Below are 17634 nucleotides of genomic sequence, written 5' to 3'. Positions count from 1 at the left end.
CCGCCCCTCAGAGATGCGAAGTTCCCAGAAAGGCGCCAGGCAGAGAAACGCTCACGCGCGAGACGCGGCCGCGCAGGCGCAGTCAGGGCCACCTCACCTAGCCGGAGCCTTTTCCCCTCCGTGGTCTTTGGCTTGCGAAGTGCCGCTGGGCTTCGCATTTGTTGGAAGGCTGGGGTCGTGGACCCCCGCAAGGTGTCAGCAGCACGGAGGTGCAGGGCGTCGTCGAGGGTGCGGGGCCGGGCGCCGCCGGTGGCGCGCTCCGCCCCGGGGCCCCCGCCACTGCTCTGGGCCAGGCCCTGGCTCCAGCCTCCGTCCCGGCCCCGGCCTCGCAGTTCACCCTGCTGGTGATGCACCCCTGCGGAGGGCAGGACGAGTCTGCGGCGGAGGGCGTCCTCAGGCAGCCTCCGGCCCTGGGGGACGGCGCCGGGACGGGCAAGTCCATTAGGTATCTGTGCGAAGTGGCGGGGGCTGGCGAGGAGGAGGCAGGGGAGGACGAAGCCGACCTGCTGGACACTTCAGACGCCCCGGGGGGAGGCGAGAGCACGGCTAGTTTGGAGGATCTGGAGGACGAGGAGACACACTCAGGGGGCGAGGGCGGCAGCGGGGGAGCCCGGAGACGGGGTGGCGGCGGGGGCAGCATGAGCAAGACCTGCACCTTCGAGGGCTGCAGCGAGACCACGAGCCAGGTGGCCAAGCAGCGCAAGCCTTGGATGTGCAAAAAACACCGCAACAAGATGTACAAGGACAAGTACAAAAAGAAGAAAAGTGATCAGGCCCTGAACTGCAGTGGGGCCGCCCAGCCTGGCAGCGCGGGAAACGTCAGACTGGAGGTATCAGACCTTAGCTGGGGTCTTGGGGAGTGGGAGGTGGTTGGGGGGGGAAACAACACTCTTAGCGCAAACCGCGTTTCGTTTCCAGCGCTGCCCGCCGGCTCCCAGATGGGCCAGGTTGCTATGGCTCGACTTGTGGCAGAGAGTGAGTGAGTGCTTGTCCTAAATTAGAGTTTATACACACACGTGCAAAGCCTTAACCGTTCGGGTACATCCTTGTGAGAGATGAATGTGTCAGTGGAAATGTTGTGACATATCAGCAGACCTGTTATTTCAAAGATCTGCAATATGGGCTGGAAGGACAGGTAGTAAGTGAATGATGTGGTTCATCGCTAAAGGAGCAGGCAAAGAGACCTAGATGAAATTATACTTCAGAGAAGGTAATCTCTTCCTGATTGCATTACCCTATTCACAGCGTACTGTTACCAGTATCCCTATTTTAGTACCCAACTCTTAGTACCCCATTGCTAAGTACTCTGTTCTTAGTGCCCTGGTCTCCCTTAATCTTATTCGTTTGTACTCTGTTTTCAGTAATTCTATTCTCCGTAGGCTTATACTGTCCTCAGTACTCCCATGCTTAGTACCCTGTACTTAACCTTGCTCTCAGTATCCCTTTTCTTAGTACCTGTTCTAACTATCCCTTTTCTTAGTGCCCCTAGAAAGGGAAATGGAATAATAATGGGGTGTAGGTCTCAGAAGATTTTTGGAGTGTTTAATTTGAATTGTTTCGAAGGTTAAAGCCAGTGCTCTGGTGTTGGACTTTGGGCTACAAATCTCCATTCCATCATCATTTGCTGGTGGTGTGGCCTTCTTGAATAGGTTGGTTGTTAAACTCTTAGAAGCTTCAGCGTCTTCATCTGTAAAGTGGATTTTAAAATGGTACCTGGTTTGTAATGTTGCAGTGAACATGTGAAATAGTCCATATTGAGTGTTCACACAGTGTTCACACTATCTAGCAGATACTAAAAGCCAAAAAACCTTAGCCACTATTATTGTCATTATTCGTAGTATACTTGGAAGTTGTTACAGATAAGCAGATATTTCATCTGTATATTTTCTCCTTTTAATAAAAGCTATAGTCCCTCAGTACATTGAAAAATTGAATTTTGGGGGCGCCTGGGTGGCGCAGTCGGTTAAGCGTCCGACTTCAGCCAGGTCATGATCTTGCGGTCCGTGAGTTCGAGCCCCGCGTCAGGCTCTGGGCTGATGGCTCAGAGCCTGGAGCCTGTTTCCGATTCTGTGTCTCCCTCTCTCTCTGCCCCTCCCCCATTCATGCTCTGTCTCTCTCTGTCCCAAAAATAAATAAATGTTGAAAAAAAAAAATTTAAAAAAAAAAAAAATTGAATTTTGTTAAAAATGATCCAGAAAAAATTTTAAACTGAAAGCTGTCCTAGAATGTATTCTGAAAGTCTTTAAATTTCTTAGTTTTTGCTGGACTTGAACAACCTCCTCATTGCCAAAATTTTAGACTTTGGAATTGTTTATAAATGTAATGTTATAACTATTTTTAAAATTTATAGCCCTCAACATCTCACACTTAATTTCCACTAATTAGGGCCTGAGTGACTTCTCTTTCCCTTTTATCTCATTGAGTCTTAATCTGTTTAGGGTAAAAGGATTTATTTGAGAATCTGATAAAACCTAATGAACCCTTTTCCCAGAAAAAATATATACATGTAGGTATTTAATTTGCATACACATTATAGAGTTCAAAACCCCTGTGGACCTGAACCTGTGTCCTTGTAAAATGTATTTTACCAAATCTTAGATTACAAGGAATTATGGAAATAAGCATTTCACTTATTACAGAATGAAAGTAAGGTTGATTTTTTGCCCCCTGTATGTTCCAGAGTTACTCCTGTGTTTCAAATTCACTTCAGAATTCTTCAGAGAGAGAATATACTTCTTTTCAAGAAAGAGGTATTTTACCTATAGTTACTTTTTTTCTTTTAACTGTCCAGCTTTTACATCTACAGTTTGAGGAAAATGTATAAAAGGCAAATAGATACTGAATTAAGTCTCCCCCTCGACGTCCCACAAAGAAGAATCTTAATAATTTTCCTATTCTAAAATAATTTGCATGATTTTTTAGGAAAGAGAAGTAATTGCTATAAGCAAGAATTAATACCCTGCTGTACCATTTGTCTTATATTATGGGACACTTTACCAGTTCTGAGACTTCAAGAGCTGTAAGTCTTTATCTTTGTTGAACTGAGTGTGAAGAAAACCAACAGTGACCATCAGGATATAAGGAGCAACTGTATAGCACTTCTTTAGTAGTGGAAAGGAGGACAGATCATTATAGGCTGAGATACTCTGGAAAGGCTTTGCAGAGAAAATATAACTCAGTATAAGCCAGAAAGGGTGGCTAATAGTTTATGCTTAATCAGCTAAGTGTCTGATGTGCCAGACACTGTGCAAAGCTGTAAATGGAGTGTCACATCCTTTAGCAATGCTAGATAGGTGCTGTATTTCACATACATGGAAACTAAGGCACAGAAAGGTGAAGTAACTTGGTCTAGGTCTTATAGCCAGCAAATATTCAAACCCAAGTAGTCTGATTCTAGAGCCTTCACTCACATAGTGTATCCTCACACAATACTGTTTCCCTCGAATTTGGGTGGGTGAAAGAAAACGAAGCTCATCTTAGTAAAAAAAGGGAAGTGGGAATACAGAAGACACTTTTGGGAAGAAACAGGAGGACCACTCTAGCTAGAGTGGAATATTTATGTGGAAAATTCATGAAAAATAAATTTGGAAAGAGAATTGGAAGCCAGTTTATGTATGGTATTGAATGGCAGGTTATGGGATTTAGGTTTGGAGTCTTTAAATGAAGCTTCTAATTAGGAAGTAACAGGGCTCTACTCTAATGGGATGGTTTAAAGTCAAGGCTTGTAGACTTAGAGACTTTAGGAGATTATTATAGTAGGACTGATGGGCAGTGGTAGGGTCTTCTGTAGTATGAAAAGCAAATTAGAAATTAAGGTTTTTAAAATCATTTACATAAATCAAATAAGGAACAAATATATATAATATTTAGTCTATGCATCTAAAAGTGTATTATATGAGAGAATACATAAAAGGAACTAGGGTTAAAATAATTGACTTACGGGGTTGATCATTATCCTTAAATATCTAAAAGGCTATCGTTTAGAAGAAGCAGTAGGTTTATTTTGCGTAGTTTAAGTAACTAGGAACCTTAGGTGAAAATCACAAGACATATGTCTTTCAGCTTGACCTAAATAAAAGCTACCTAGATGTTGGAGTTACTTAAAACTAAATGGGATGCCTCAAAAGTTGGTAAACTCCTTAGGGCAAAAGGTGTTGAAAATTTTTGAAAAAGGAATTTGAACACTGTAGAAGTTTGGACTAGCTGACTCAAGGTTATTTCTACTACAAGCTTCTGTGTTTTTGTGACATTAACATTGTGAATCTACATAGTGCTTTTCTGGGGTTGTAAGAATAACACCATCAAGTCAGTTTCATTATTTCGTTTCTGTGCACACAAAAATGACATGTAGTTAATCCTGTGGGGAGCGAGGGAGGAAGAAATTATTTTTGTTTTCTCTGGTATCAGAATGCTCTTTTTACAGTTTTTTTTTTTTTTTCCTTTACATTTTGCGGCCTAAAGTGTTTAGGGATTGAACATTTTTGTCACATCCAGTTGATAAACTTCTCATAATGAAAGAGAGAAAGTGGATATTCTAACAGAGAACTCAGAGCCAGTGGGGAAAGAGGTCAGGAGAAGAAAACAGCTTCAGTAACCACCTAAATAAAGAGCAAAGAGGAGAGTAAATTTACATATGGCTTCATGGTAAAACACTTACAGTTTTATATTTGCTTAGTTAGAATTTCTGGGTGTGGTCAGTATTGTATCAGGTTTTCTAAGAGTCAGAATATCTTAGTTAACTACAACAATATTTAGTTATGCCAGGAAAATTGTGAATATTTTAAGATTCTGTCAGGTAACGGGATACATATTTGGTAGTTATTGCTGCCGATTTTGTTTAGTTAAGGATGTCTCAGACTATGGTTTTCATTTTAGAACTTAACTATTTTGACTATACCAATAGCAGGAGATTATTTATACCAGTGCTTTCTAGTCTTTTCAAAGCCAGTTTGTCATTTTTTTCCTAGTGACTTCCAAAGTTTGAAAGCTTCGTGTGTCAGTTGCTTCTTTAATATTTTACTGCTCCTCCTCCCTGCATTTAACTGTTGTTAAATGGGCAAGAAACTATCAGGGTGTCTCATTAGCAATATGTAAATTGCCTTTGAGTTATGTATTTATGACAAACTTTGTTTTGGCCTGGGTGGCTTTATCTGAAGAGAATGTTTAATTTCCACTTGGCATTTTTTGTAATATTGAAAATAGCTAACAAGTAACTCTTTGCTTCTTCCACCTCTGCCCCACTATTGATTTTGAGACCTTCAAGAGACTGGAAATCCCAGGTTGGAAATTGTAGAAGGTGAGGGAGTGAAGAATGTCCTATAAAATTAACTGCCATCACTTTACCTATGACTTAAACAGGGATTTTCCCAATGTTTCACAGGGCCTAAGCAAGAAGGAAGAGAAGCTGAGACCCATTCCTTACATCATTGAAAGCTTACAATCATGGTTTATTACTTAACTTAATCCTATTTGTATTTTTATCATTTATCCCAGGAAAGTACAGATAACATACTCTCCATTGTTAAACAAAGAACAGGAACCTTTGGGGATCGTCCTGCAAGACCTACTCTTTTAGAACAAGTGTTAAATCAGAAAAGACTGGTAAATATCTGTTTGTAAAGTACTTACAAATTTGTGAACAAAAGTTTTTGTAAATAGAATTATGTAGCTTTTGTGATTTTAAAACTTGTTAAACGGTTACCAGGATCGAATTGTTCTTCCACCACACACTAGAATGTCATAATGCTCTCCCAAAACTGGATGAGCTGAAACACCTTTATTCCTATATCTTCACTGACTAAACCTTGAATATCTGAGCAAGATAGGGTTTTAAAAGAGACTTTCTTTGTACTGAATTCTGTGATTTATGGGATAATGCTTTAGTGGTATGGAAGTATAATTAGGCTACCATTTAAGAAAGATCTCTATTATAAACTTGGTAGAAGGCATCAGAATTCAATCAGAAAAAGAGAGATTATTCAATAAATACTGAAATAACTGGTTAATAATTTGAGGACAAAAAAGAATTTAATCATGTCACTGTACGTCAAAATAAATTCCTGATAAAGATTTTTAAAAAATGGCATTGAAACTTTATCTCAAAAATATTTTTCTGGCTTAAAAGAAATAGACAAAATTACAAAGAAATGAATACTATAGTCAAAAATGGTGGTAAAAATGCAAACTTCAAAATAACATATAGGAAAAATCTTTGCAACAAATATAAGAGACTGTGGTTAATATGGTTGACATTTTTAGTTTACAAAATATTTATATAAGTTGATGAGGAAAAAGTTTTGACTTTAATACATTGCAAAAAATATGAACGGGGAAAAAAGCAGAAATGCCACCATTTAATGATACGAAAAGGTATTCAATGTCAGTAAAAATCACAATAAACAGTACAACAGATGAAAATTATTTAAATGATAACAAACAATGACGTTGAGGGTTCCATGAACTAGATACTCATTCTTTTGATGGTATCATATGTTGGTATAATAAGACTTCTGCAAAGCAGTTTGGCACTATGTATCAGAAGTCTCCAAACTAATCATTCATTTAGCTCAGCAGTCATACTTACTGTGGAGATCTTTGCAGGAAATAAATTCTGTATATGGATAAAGTTAAGCATAAAGATGTTGCCAGAAATGTAATTATCACAGTTAGTAAAATTGTAGTTTAAACAGCTTAAATGCTCAAACAGTGTCATAATAACTGAGTAGACTGTTGTGCATTTACTTAATAGAATTTGGGACTATCTTTACAAATACATGTTTTTATTGAAGTATTTTTGACTACAAGTAAGTTTTAAAACCAGTAACTAGAAAATGTACTTTGTTCTAATGTTAAGGTTTTTTTTTTTTGTTTTTTTTTTTTAAGTTTATTATATTGAGAGAGACAGAATAGTCAGGGGAGGGGCAGAGAGGGGGTGGTGGGGACAGAGGATTTGAAGCAGTCTCTGTGCTGACAGCAGAGAACCTGACATGGGCCTTGAACCCACAAACCGCAAAATCATAATCTGAGCCGAAGTCAGATGCTTAACCAACTGAGCCACCCAGGTGCCCCTCTAATGTTAAGTTTTAACATCAGTATTTAATGATAGTATTTCCACCTTGTTCAGTTTATCTTTTTCAGTTTTTTGGAACCAAAGTATTTTTTCTCCTCATCAATTTCTATAAGTATTTTATTATAGTAAAATCATACTAACCAGAGTCTGTTATAGTTGTTATATGACTTTATATTTTAAAATGACAGTTGTACAAAACTGTATATATTTTTTTTGATCAATCATATTCTGTCTTTTCTGAACTTTTGGTAATGTGCTAATATTACTTTTATTAATACCTATATACCCATACACACACACACACACACACACACACACACACACACACACACACACACACACACATACACACACACACACACACACACAGACGCTTTACTTTCTTCAGAAAGACTTAATAGGCTAGTGGGAGAAATTGGATCCTTAAGTGGATTTCCACACTAGCATCTAACGGCCATTTTCACATGTGGCCCCTTTTCATGTCCTTGTTTTTCTTGCTATAATCTTGGGCCAGTGCTATTCTTGGCTGTTTGCTCTTATGTTTCATAGACAATATATATGCTGGCCCATCAATAAAGCATTTCCTTTGTGTTCAAAGTCACCAATAAGATCAGGCTTCACTCACTATTTTTAGGTTTTAGTATTTTGATGTATGACATCAAATTTTATTATTATTAGTTTGCAGTTTAATTGCAATGCATCAGATGCAAGGGTGAATGCAAAGGCATGTTTTATAAGCATATTGTGCCTTGTGCAGGGACATAACAGTAATTTTATAGCATGTGAAGATAATCCCATAAGAATAATGTTAACAAATACATTTTTTCTTTTTAAGTCATTACTAAGAAGTCCAGAAGTGGTGCAATTTTTACAGAAACAGCAACAACTATTAAATCAGCAAGTTTTGGAGCAAAGACAGCAGCAGTTTCCAGGAACATCAGTGTGAAAGAATCTATCAAGAAGATCTACATGGTTTTTATTTTGTTGTAGTAGATGGACATATTTTTATACTAAAGATAAATGGGGTAAGACATGCCAGTGAAACATAAGCAGTCATTTTCCTGTAAATGTATGTGTGCATTTGGGGATAAATAAGTATTGCACTTTGTGCATCTAATCCTTTCAGGTTACCGTGAATTTGAAGAAACAGCTTATCTTTCCAAAATAACATTTAATTACAGTTGTTTTTTTAAACAAAGTGTTCCTCTTCAGTCATAGTTACTGAAGGTAATGGAGCAGTTACTTTCTGTGGAAGTCAAAAAGTTAATAGATACTAATCTTTGGTCATTTAATTCAGTGGTTCTTATCAAGGGTCATCTGCAAATGTATGGATATGTTTTTGTTGTCACAGTGACCTTGAAAACTCCTAGTTTTTTAGTGAATGGGTCAGGAATGCTAAGTGTTGTATGGTGTCTGGCATGGCCCTTCACAACTAATAATTATCTTACCCACAATGCCAGTAATCCTTCTCTTAAGATACACTGATAGTTGTGATACTACTTGTGATGATAAAATGTAGTCAGGGCACCTAGAATTGGATTCTTGTAATAACCTTTTCTTTACAGTTAAGACTGGAGCTGTCAAAGAGGTAAGCATATTTTAAATGTGTAAGGAAAGTGATCATTGTTACTATCTGTGAAATTAGGATGTGCATTTCTTTTCAGGCATGTGCTGCTAAAACCTAGGAGAGGGGTTATCTAAGTACACTGGAATGAAAGCATCTCTTCAAGTTGGCTTCTCACTTCATGTTACCTATTAGTATTGATCTCTTTTAAAGCAGACTTGTGTGTTAAATCTGTGAACGGTATATAGATGTATCTCATTCCACCAATGTCAGGACAAAAAAATTTTTTTTGATACTCATTTTCCTTTTCAGAAAGAGATTCTGAAAGTAAAAATAACACTCCACCATTTTGTCAATGTTTTCCGAAACAGCTAATTTAAGATCGTATTATTCGTAAAGTTCACAGAATGATGGTTAACTGGATAGATAACTTTTTCCTTGTATCTTCTCCTAGGAAAAGTTTTAAAAGTCAAGCCTACCAATAAGAGTAACCAATCAAATGTCAAGAGAGGATTTCCAATGTTAGATAATAAATGTATGTCTCTTAAGTTTAACTGCAAAAATGTGTTTGTTTCTTGGGTTTTAAGCCCTGAAATATGTATCCAGTTAAACTTAGTCATGGCTGTTCTAAGAAGTACTTAAGGAGAGAAAGAATATTTTGTTTATTTTTTATGTGTGGTTTATACCTGCCTATCTGTGCAAAAATAACAGATTTCACCAAAATTATTCATTAAAGCCCAGTTGTTGACCTTTGCATTGTCTGATTCACTTGTTCTATCTTCAGTTTTTTCACTCTGGATGCAGAGGAATTCATTTACATTTGTTATTAACTGTTCTCTTACTTACGGTATTGGAGCTTTACTTAATTCCTACAGTGTAAATAAACTTTTATGGTGAAAAAAAATCAGCTTATCCTTTAAATAGGATAGGAGGCATATGAAAGGAGGGAAAGTAATAGGCCAGGGAGTACTGAATTAAAATAAAAGAGATTGAATTTATGTATATGTAAGTATCTATCTCAACATATACTTGCAGATAAATCACTAAAACAATAAGGTTTTTACTTATTTGGGGGTAGATTTATTGCATGTGTCACTACTAGTTTATCCTTCCATGTGCTCATAACTTTTACCTTATGGCTTTACAGCTCCTCCCACCAGGAAATTGACTTTATTTACCTACCCCTTAAATCTGAACGACTGGCCTGTGACTTGTTTTAGCCAATAGAATGAGTAAGAAATAATATGCCAACTTTGAGTAGATTTCCAAAGATTTTGAATAGTTGCCCTTGTTCTTTTAGAACCCTACTCAGCTGCCTACTAGCCTAGCCCAGCCTAGTTTGCTGGACAAGGAAACACATAGCCCAGGCACCTTAGTTTCCAACAGCCTGTAACAGCCAGGCATGTGAGTGAGGCTATGCTAGACTAGCTATCCCCCAGGCGACCTGCCAGCTGACTGTAGATGCATTTGAAATCCCAACCCAAATCAGCCAAACCTAGCCCAGAACTACAGAACCACCCAGCTGACCTGTAGAGTTGTGAGCAATAATAAATGTTTATGACTGTAAGCCACAATGTTTTGGGGCGGTTTGTTACACAGCATTCTTGAGAGTAGGTAACTGATACACCTAGCTATATAGTTATTGCTGCTTAACAAACCACCCCAAAATCTAGTGGTGTAAAACAACAATTTATTATCTCTCATAGTTCTGTATAGGATTGCTATAGTTTTATTTTTTTATTTTTTTAATTTTTTTTTTTATTTTTTATTTTTTTAATTTTTTTTTTTCAACGTTTATTTATTTTTGGGACAGAGAGAGACAGAGCATGAACGGGGGAGGGACAGAGAGAGAGGGAGACACAGAATCGGAAACAGGCTCCAGGCTCTGAGCCATCAGCCCAGAGCCCGACGCGGGGCTCGAACTCACGGACCGCGAGATCGTGACCTGGCTGAAGTCGGACACTTAACCGACTGGCCACCCAGGCGCCCCTATAGTTTTAAATAGTTGTATAAATACTTTGAAGCTAGGTGTGGCAGGCTGTACTTTCCAAAGATGGCCACAACAAAGTCTCCCATTCCACATGCTCTTATGTGATATGGCCCATTAAGGACTGGATTTTAGGGGCATCTGGGTGGCTGTTATCAGTTAAGTGTCCAACTCCTGATATTGGCTCAGGTCATGATCTCATGGTTCCTAAGATTGAGCCCCGTGTCGGGCTCTGCACTGACAGTGTGGAACCTGCTTGGGATTCTCTCTCCCCCTGCCCTCTGTCTCTGCCACTATACTGCTTGCATGCACACACACGCACAGCATGGACACACTCTCTCTCAAAATAAATATTAAAAAAAAAAAAGAATTGGATTTTATTTTGCTACCCCCTTGAATCTGGGCAGGCCCTATTCCCACTTTAACAGAATATGGCAGATGTAATGCTATGCTAGTTCAATTGAGACTGGAGGAAAGAGGACACAATAAATACATTTATTTATATAAATATAAATAAACTTCCAGCTTCTGTCTTCCAACAAAGTCGGAGATCAACTGCCAAGATAGAGTGGGGGAGTTGATAAGAAACTTTAGGAAAAAGGCAAAAGTTGGAAAGATACATTGAAGTCAATGAGAGATGGCTAATAGTAGTCGCTTGCTAATAATCCCCTGATAATCTGTTTTTCCCTTCTTTCACAGTAATAGAATTTTGTGTTGGGAACATCGCCACACAACAAGATAGCTGATTTTCACATGATACCATGCTAAAGAAACCAAACATAAATGATGTGTGGATGATTCCATTTATATAAAGTACAAACACAGGTGAAGCTTGCTGTTAGAGTTCAGGTGTGGTTAGACTTGGGAGGGGGTAGAACCCAGGAAGAGGCATGAAGAGGCTGCTGGGGTTCTGGTATTATGCCCTAGAGGCCGGGCATGCAAGTGTGTTCTGTTAATGAAAGTTCAGCAAGCTATACGTTTTATATACATATACATCATATTCACATGATTTTTATGTTTTTCAGTATATTGTATTTCAATATTTTTAAGTTTTTCCTTTTTAAGACTATTTATCAGCTGCTCTTGCATGTGAGTAAATTCTGGCCAAGAAAGTAGAAGCAGAATGATGTATGCAATGTCCAGTTAGTGACCTGAAAGAAAGCAGACAGCCCACTTTCCTTCCTCCATCTTGCGTTAAATGTGGACAAAGCAGCAGATCACCTGTAGGCCAAATGAGGTTAATTCACTGGGGATAAAGGAACAAGATAGAAGGACCCTCCTTAGATGGCCTCCATCCATGTGGAGGAGCAGAGCCACCACCCTAGCCTGAAACCTCTTGTTTTTGGATGACTACGTGAAAGAAATGGAATATCCTGTGTCTGCCATGATTATTATGATGTCTCTGTTACATCCAGCCAAACCATATCCTAAATAATACTATGGGTAAAAGGATTGCTGAATAAAGATTTGGAATACTGGAAGCCAGGAATCTGTAATGGCGTTCTGCAGTCCAGCTGTCATGGTAGGAAAAACACGTATTACAGGCTTGATCTCAGATTGATTTAGTGGAAGAGGAGGACAAGGAAGTTAGGATACTTTTGAGTGCTTTCAGTAACAAGATAGAGTTCAGGCTGAGCAGAGGAGAAATGAGGGCAACAAGGAATGGGGTTTTCTGTGAGATTGCAGAGCCAAATGTCAGAAGAATGAGAAAGCACAAGATACGTAAGCTAGGAAACCAGTGGTATGCATCACGATGGATTAGTGACAGCCCCAGTGCTGTTATGCTCTATAACAACATGTTTCAGTGAATCAAGCTCTTTGAAATCATTAGCTATAAGACCATTCCCAGGCTCCCACTAGGAGTGTGATTCAGAGGGATGGATAAACAAGCCTGTAAGATTTAATGACAAATGTCACTCCAGGAGGGCTCACTCCAGGGAGAAACAGAGTGATTTACTTCAGCTCATCAACCAGCAGCTTTAGAGTATTGCAAAAACTTGCTAAGAAAGTGATCATAAAAGAAAAAAGAAAGAAAACTGTAAAATAGATATCTTGCTTCAGAAGTAGTTAACCCGAACTGTGGAGAAAAAGAAGACAACCAACCAGATAGCCCTCAAAAGAACGGTCAAAGGTCATATTGTCAAAAATTATCATGGGCGCCTGGGTGGCTCAGTTGGTTAAGCCTCCAACTTCATCTCAGGTCATGATCTTGCGGTCTATGAGTTCAAGCCCCGTGTCGGGCTCTGTGCCGACAGCTTGGAGCCTGAACCTGCTTGGATTGTGTGTCTCCCCTCTATCTGCCTCTTAGTGCCCTGCTTGCACTCTCTCTCTCTCTCTCTCTCACAAATAAACATACATCAAAAAAATTTTTTTTTTTAATTATAAGTCGTCTATAGTCAAAGACTTTATTATGAATAGGCAAATACAAAAGGGTTCTAACTAATCTTACCAAAAATTATATGTATTTATACACACATACAAGCTTGTATACAAAACTGGGAGTTACTTCCATAAAGGAAAACTGGGGCACTGATGGTGTGGAGTAGCAGAATGGGGGGTTCAGTGGTTAGGAGACCATCTTTCATCAAAATAATCATTTGAACTGCTTGAATTTTTACTAGTGCATGTATGACCTTTTCAAAAATGTTTTACTTTTTTTTTTTTTTTAAGAGAGATAGTGCAAGCAGGGCATGGGGCAGAAAGAGAGAGAGAGAGAATCTTAAGCAGGCTCCATGCTTAGCACAGAGCCCAATGTGGGGCTCAATCCCACAACAGTGAGATCATGAACTGAGCCAAAATCAAGAGTTGGACGCTCAAATGGACTAAGCCACTCAGGTGCCCCAAAAATGTTTTTCTTATTACAAACTGAAATGAAAATGCTTCTTCCTTTGCTTCCTATTTCAATTTATAGGGAGAATATTTTTACTAATCTGTATTTCCATATACGTAGCACTTATTTATAGTGCAGTTCCTAACATCCATTCTGAAGTCCAGATGTAAACTTCCCTCCTGGAGGTGCATAAAGAAAGTAGATTATAATCTGAAGACAGCATGTCAGAATGATACCAATTCTCTAGCATTTTCTAAGCTTCAAAAACAACTCTGTCTACTTACTTGATCCTTACAACAATACTGTAGTGTGCTCACAACGGTTATTTAAAAAAATGTTTTTAATCTTTATTTTTGAGAGAGAGAGAGTACGAGGGGGAGGGGAGGGAGACTCAGAAGCAGGCTCCAGGCTCCAGGCCCCGAGCCAACAGCACAGAGCCCAATGTGGGGCTGAAACCCACAAACCGCGAGATCATGACCCGAGCTGAAGTCCCACACTCAACCGACTAGGCCACCCAGGCACCCCTCACAATGGTTATTTTATAGATGAGGAAGCAGGCTTGCAGAGGTTGTCCCTTGCTCAAGATTGCACAACTAGCAGGATTTAAATCCAGGCCTTCTGATTCCAAGTTACTTACTGCACGCTATTGTAAGTAGTGTGAGCCACGTACGTAATCATGGTGAGGCCAGTGCTGTTGGAACACAGACTTTACATTTGACAATGGATGTGCTATCATAAATAAATAGAGCCTTTGTACAGTAACCCCTTGAGTTTTAGAAGCTTAAAAAAATTATTTACACCCTAATTATATTACTTTTAAAAAGTACTTCCATGTGTTAATTCATTGGAACCTCAGAACATGGCAAGTATTGTCTCTGTTTTTGGATAAGGAAAGAAACTCAAGAGAAGTGACTTATAAAACAAGTCCAACTGTTGGACGCAGAGCCAAGATTTGAACTTAAATCTTGTCTCCAAAAATGATGCTCTGTCCACAGTAGCATGTTGTTGCTGAAGTAGAAGCTAACACTTTTAAATGTCGGTTTCAAACAAGGTAGGCACTTCAATACATGCTAATTTTTACATTTCTGTATGCACACACATACATAATTTTATATAAATACATCAATGTAATCATATTATGTATACTGAGGATTTGGGGCTTAGGTTTTCCCTCTTGTTCCATTTTTTGGTTCCCCACCCTCAGTCTTCCATGCACTGCCCAACTTCCACATAAACTAAGTCAACAACCTAGCATGTGGTCTTTATTTTTTTCTGTTTTATAAATTTTAAACACACATATGTACACCTATAGCAACCATCAGTTACATAAAAATGTAGGCATATAATTCACATCATATATTACTTTTTTATGCTCTAGAACCATGTAGATAGAAGTCCCCCGAGTCACTTCTATAGCTCTGATTCATTGCTTTAGATAGCTGCAGGGCATCTCATGACAGCAATGTATCAACACATTCTATCATTCCACTGCTGATGGCATTCACCTGGTGTCCAGTTTCCTATCCTTATGGACAATGTTGCATCCCTGGCATGTATCCTTACATACTGGTATGTACCGGTGGTTCAATGGCCTTGGAATAGATTCTCATAAATGGGATTATTGAATGGAGGGAAATATATAGATATGTTTTCTCTAGATATTATTATATTCCACCCCCCCCCAAAAAAAACACTCTACTAACTGCAAATGTCTACCAGAAATAAAGGAGAATTTCTTTTCTTGTATTTGCCAGCAGGAATTATTATTCTTTTTTAACTCTTTCTGAAAAGATATGTACTGGTAATTGTTACATGTACTAGTATTTCCCTGAATAGTAGAAAATTTGAGTACCTTTTCATATATGCTTGCTGGTTATTTAGACTTGCTTCTCCATGAATTGCCTAGTGATATCCTTTGTCTATTTTTTCATTAGGCTTCCTTTTTCTATTCAATGTGTAAAAAGTCTGGTGAATATTATAAAAATTAGCCCTGTCATTTTTATTCTTTTTTTTTTTTTTTTTGCAAAACTAAAATATGCCTATTTATTCCTTTAATGGTAATTTTTGCCACACAAACTTTCCATTTTTGTATATTTCAACAGATCTGACATTTCTTTTGTGGCTTTTGGGTTTCTAATGTTGGTTTAAAAGATCCAATTTGGGATCTTTAAAATGACTGTTGATTTATAATATCCTATTTCTTTTTCTAGAATTAGAAAACATAATTAATACAAGTTTTGTCAAATAGTCCTAATTTATTTTGTGTAACTAATTGACACAGACAATTTAGTATTCTTTTTTATCATTGTGACTCCTTCAACTTCTCATTTTCTTTAGCTTTGAAAATGAATATTAGCATGACAACAGACGCTGCTGAATGACACATACATTTGCCTGTGTTCAGACAGCAATTTATTTTAATGGTCTGAACTGCCTCATTACAGAAAAAAAGTCTGATTAAAATATTGCTTTCGTTGAGTTGAAAGTTAACAAATGTTTTTTAAAAACTATTTCAGTGAAGGTATTTGAACTGTTTGTAATTAGATGAGTTGATCTCATCTCCTATTCAGGACACAGGCTCCTTTCCTCTATTATCCTCACATATATTACTTCCCCTCCACATAACCATTTGTAAGCACTAGAGACGAACAGTTTTTGTTATCATATACTGCAGCAAATAAATCCTTCCTCTTCGTAAGTTTACCCTAATGATACAGAATCACATGCAACCTTTTCTGGTTGAAAAACCACAAAAGAAGTTATGACTAGTGAGATTTTCTGTTTTCCTCTCTTACAATTGCACCTTATATCATTTACTGTCCTCAAGTTGGAGACCAAAGTCAACACTAAAAAGATTTTATATCAGTTGCCTTTGAAAATCTAATAACAAACAGGGTACATTAATAATATTACATTGATATTAAACATTTGCACAAAAATGTATTACTACTTATTATAATTATCTAAAAATACACATACATACCTGAACTTTCCCATGATGTTGATTAGAATCATCTGAGGTGGTTGGGGCACCTGGGTGGCTCAGACTCTTGATTTTGGCTCAGGTCATGATCTCACAGTTTGTGGGATTGAGCCCGCATCAGGCTCTGCACTGACAGCGTGGAACCTGCTTGGGATTCTCTCTCTCCCTCTCTCTGAGCCCCCCTTTCATAATAAACATTAAAAAAAAAATCATCTGAGGGGGGATTGTGAGTATAACTGTGACAGCATTATTTCCTTCAGAAAGTGAGGGGACCTGAGTCTTGAGAAATCAGTATCTTTCTAAGATGACCAAAAGTTGTCTGCCACTGTGAAAACTTAAGTTTGCTTCTAGTAGGGCAGTGCTCAGAGACCCTTGTTTCCAGGCTCCTGGACTACACTTGCAAAGCTGGCCTTTTCTTTCTAAAAGAGACTTCATGGCATGGACACTCTGCCTTTTGTGCTAATGCTTGGGCCCTTGTATCCAACTGTGTGCCTGAATGAGAAAAGCCAAGCATTCCATTCATATTGAGGTACTGTTTTCTCATCCTTACATCGAAATGATATTTTGCTACGTTTCCTAGGTCTCTTCCATTTCTCGTTTACCTCTTTTGTGCCGGCAACAATCAAAATTTCCCTTGGCTCACTAGTCCCAGATACTTGCTACCTGTAAATAGGGCATAAAGTCCATCCAGTATCTCATTTCTTGAACACTTCCGGCTTTGTTTGCAACTGGAAGATGACTACAGCCCCTGCCCCAGGCCAGGCATCGCCCATTCTGAACGAGTATGAGAACTTAGAACTGACACACAAGGAGCAAACACTCAGGTGCTCACTGTGGAGAGGAAGGCAGGTGCCTTCTGACCAGCAAGCACCGGGCCCTACCTGAACTCTTCTAGATGCAAAGTGAAGGTCAGATGCTGGGATCAGCACAGTGACTGTGCCATCGCAGCAGCAGCAGGAACAGCAGCGTCCTCAGAAGCCAGCCCTGCCTGTCTACACTGTACCCTTGCAGGGAAATGTCATAGCTCACCTCTGCTATTAATAATTGGAGGCAGGAATTGATTGTTCTATTTCTAGCAACCAAAACAGCAAGTCTTCCCACGTAGTCTAGGAGAGAAGCGAGGACTTTGAACAGAGATCTCTTTGAACAGCTGATGTACTGTCAAAGCAACTCGAGCCAGGATACTGATCAGAACCAAAGT

The 17634-nt window shown here is 38.7% G+C and overlaps 1 protein-coding gene across 1 annotated transcript; it reads left to right on the top strand.

The window, feature by feature from the left end:
• Positions 1–43: 43 nt before the first annotated feature.
• On the top strand, positions 44–9387 carry RFXAP (regulatory factor X associated protein). The gene is made up of 3 exons (XM_086713393.1): positions 44–830; positions 5494–5601; positions 7905–9387. The coding sequence occupies exons 1-3, from the start codon at positions 348–350 to the stop codon at positions 8013–8015; spliced, it is 702 nt and encodes a 233-aa protein (XP_086569519.1). The 5' UTR covers positions 44–347; the 3' UTR covers positions 8016–9387.
• Positions 9388–17634: the final 8247 nt, after the last annotated feature.

This window comes from Puma concolor, chromosome A1, assembly GCF_028749965.1.
Source record: "Puma concolor isolate L17-30 chromosome A1, mPumCon1.1.hap2, whole genome shotgun sequence".
Taxonomy (NCBI): domain Eukaryota; kingdom Metazoa; phylum Chordata; class Mammalia; order Carnivora; family Felidae; genus Puma; species Puma concolor.
Note: the sequence above shows the minus strand (reverse complement) of the source record. Positions and strands in the feature narration are given on the sequence as shown.

Bases quoted from the DNA above. Each gene is read 5' to 3' on its own strand.
- RFXAP (XM_086713393.1), top strand. From the start codon at position 348: ATGCACCCCTGCGGAGGGCAGGACGAGTCTGCGGCGGAGGGCGTCCTC. The intron at 831-5,493 runs GTATCAGACCTT...CATTTATCCCAG, and splicing joins CGGGAAACGTCAGACTGGAG to GAAAGTACAGATAACATACT. The intron at 5,602-7,904 runs GTAAATATCTGT...TTTCTTTTTAAG, and splicing joins TGTTAAATCAGAAAAGACTG to TCATTACTAAGAAGTCCAGA.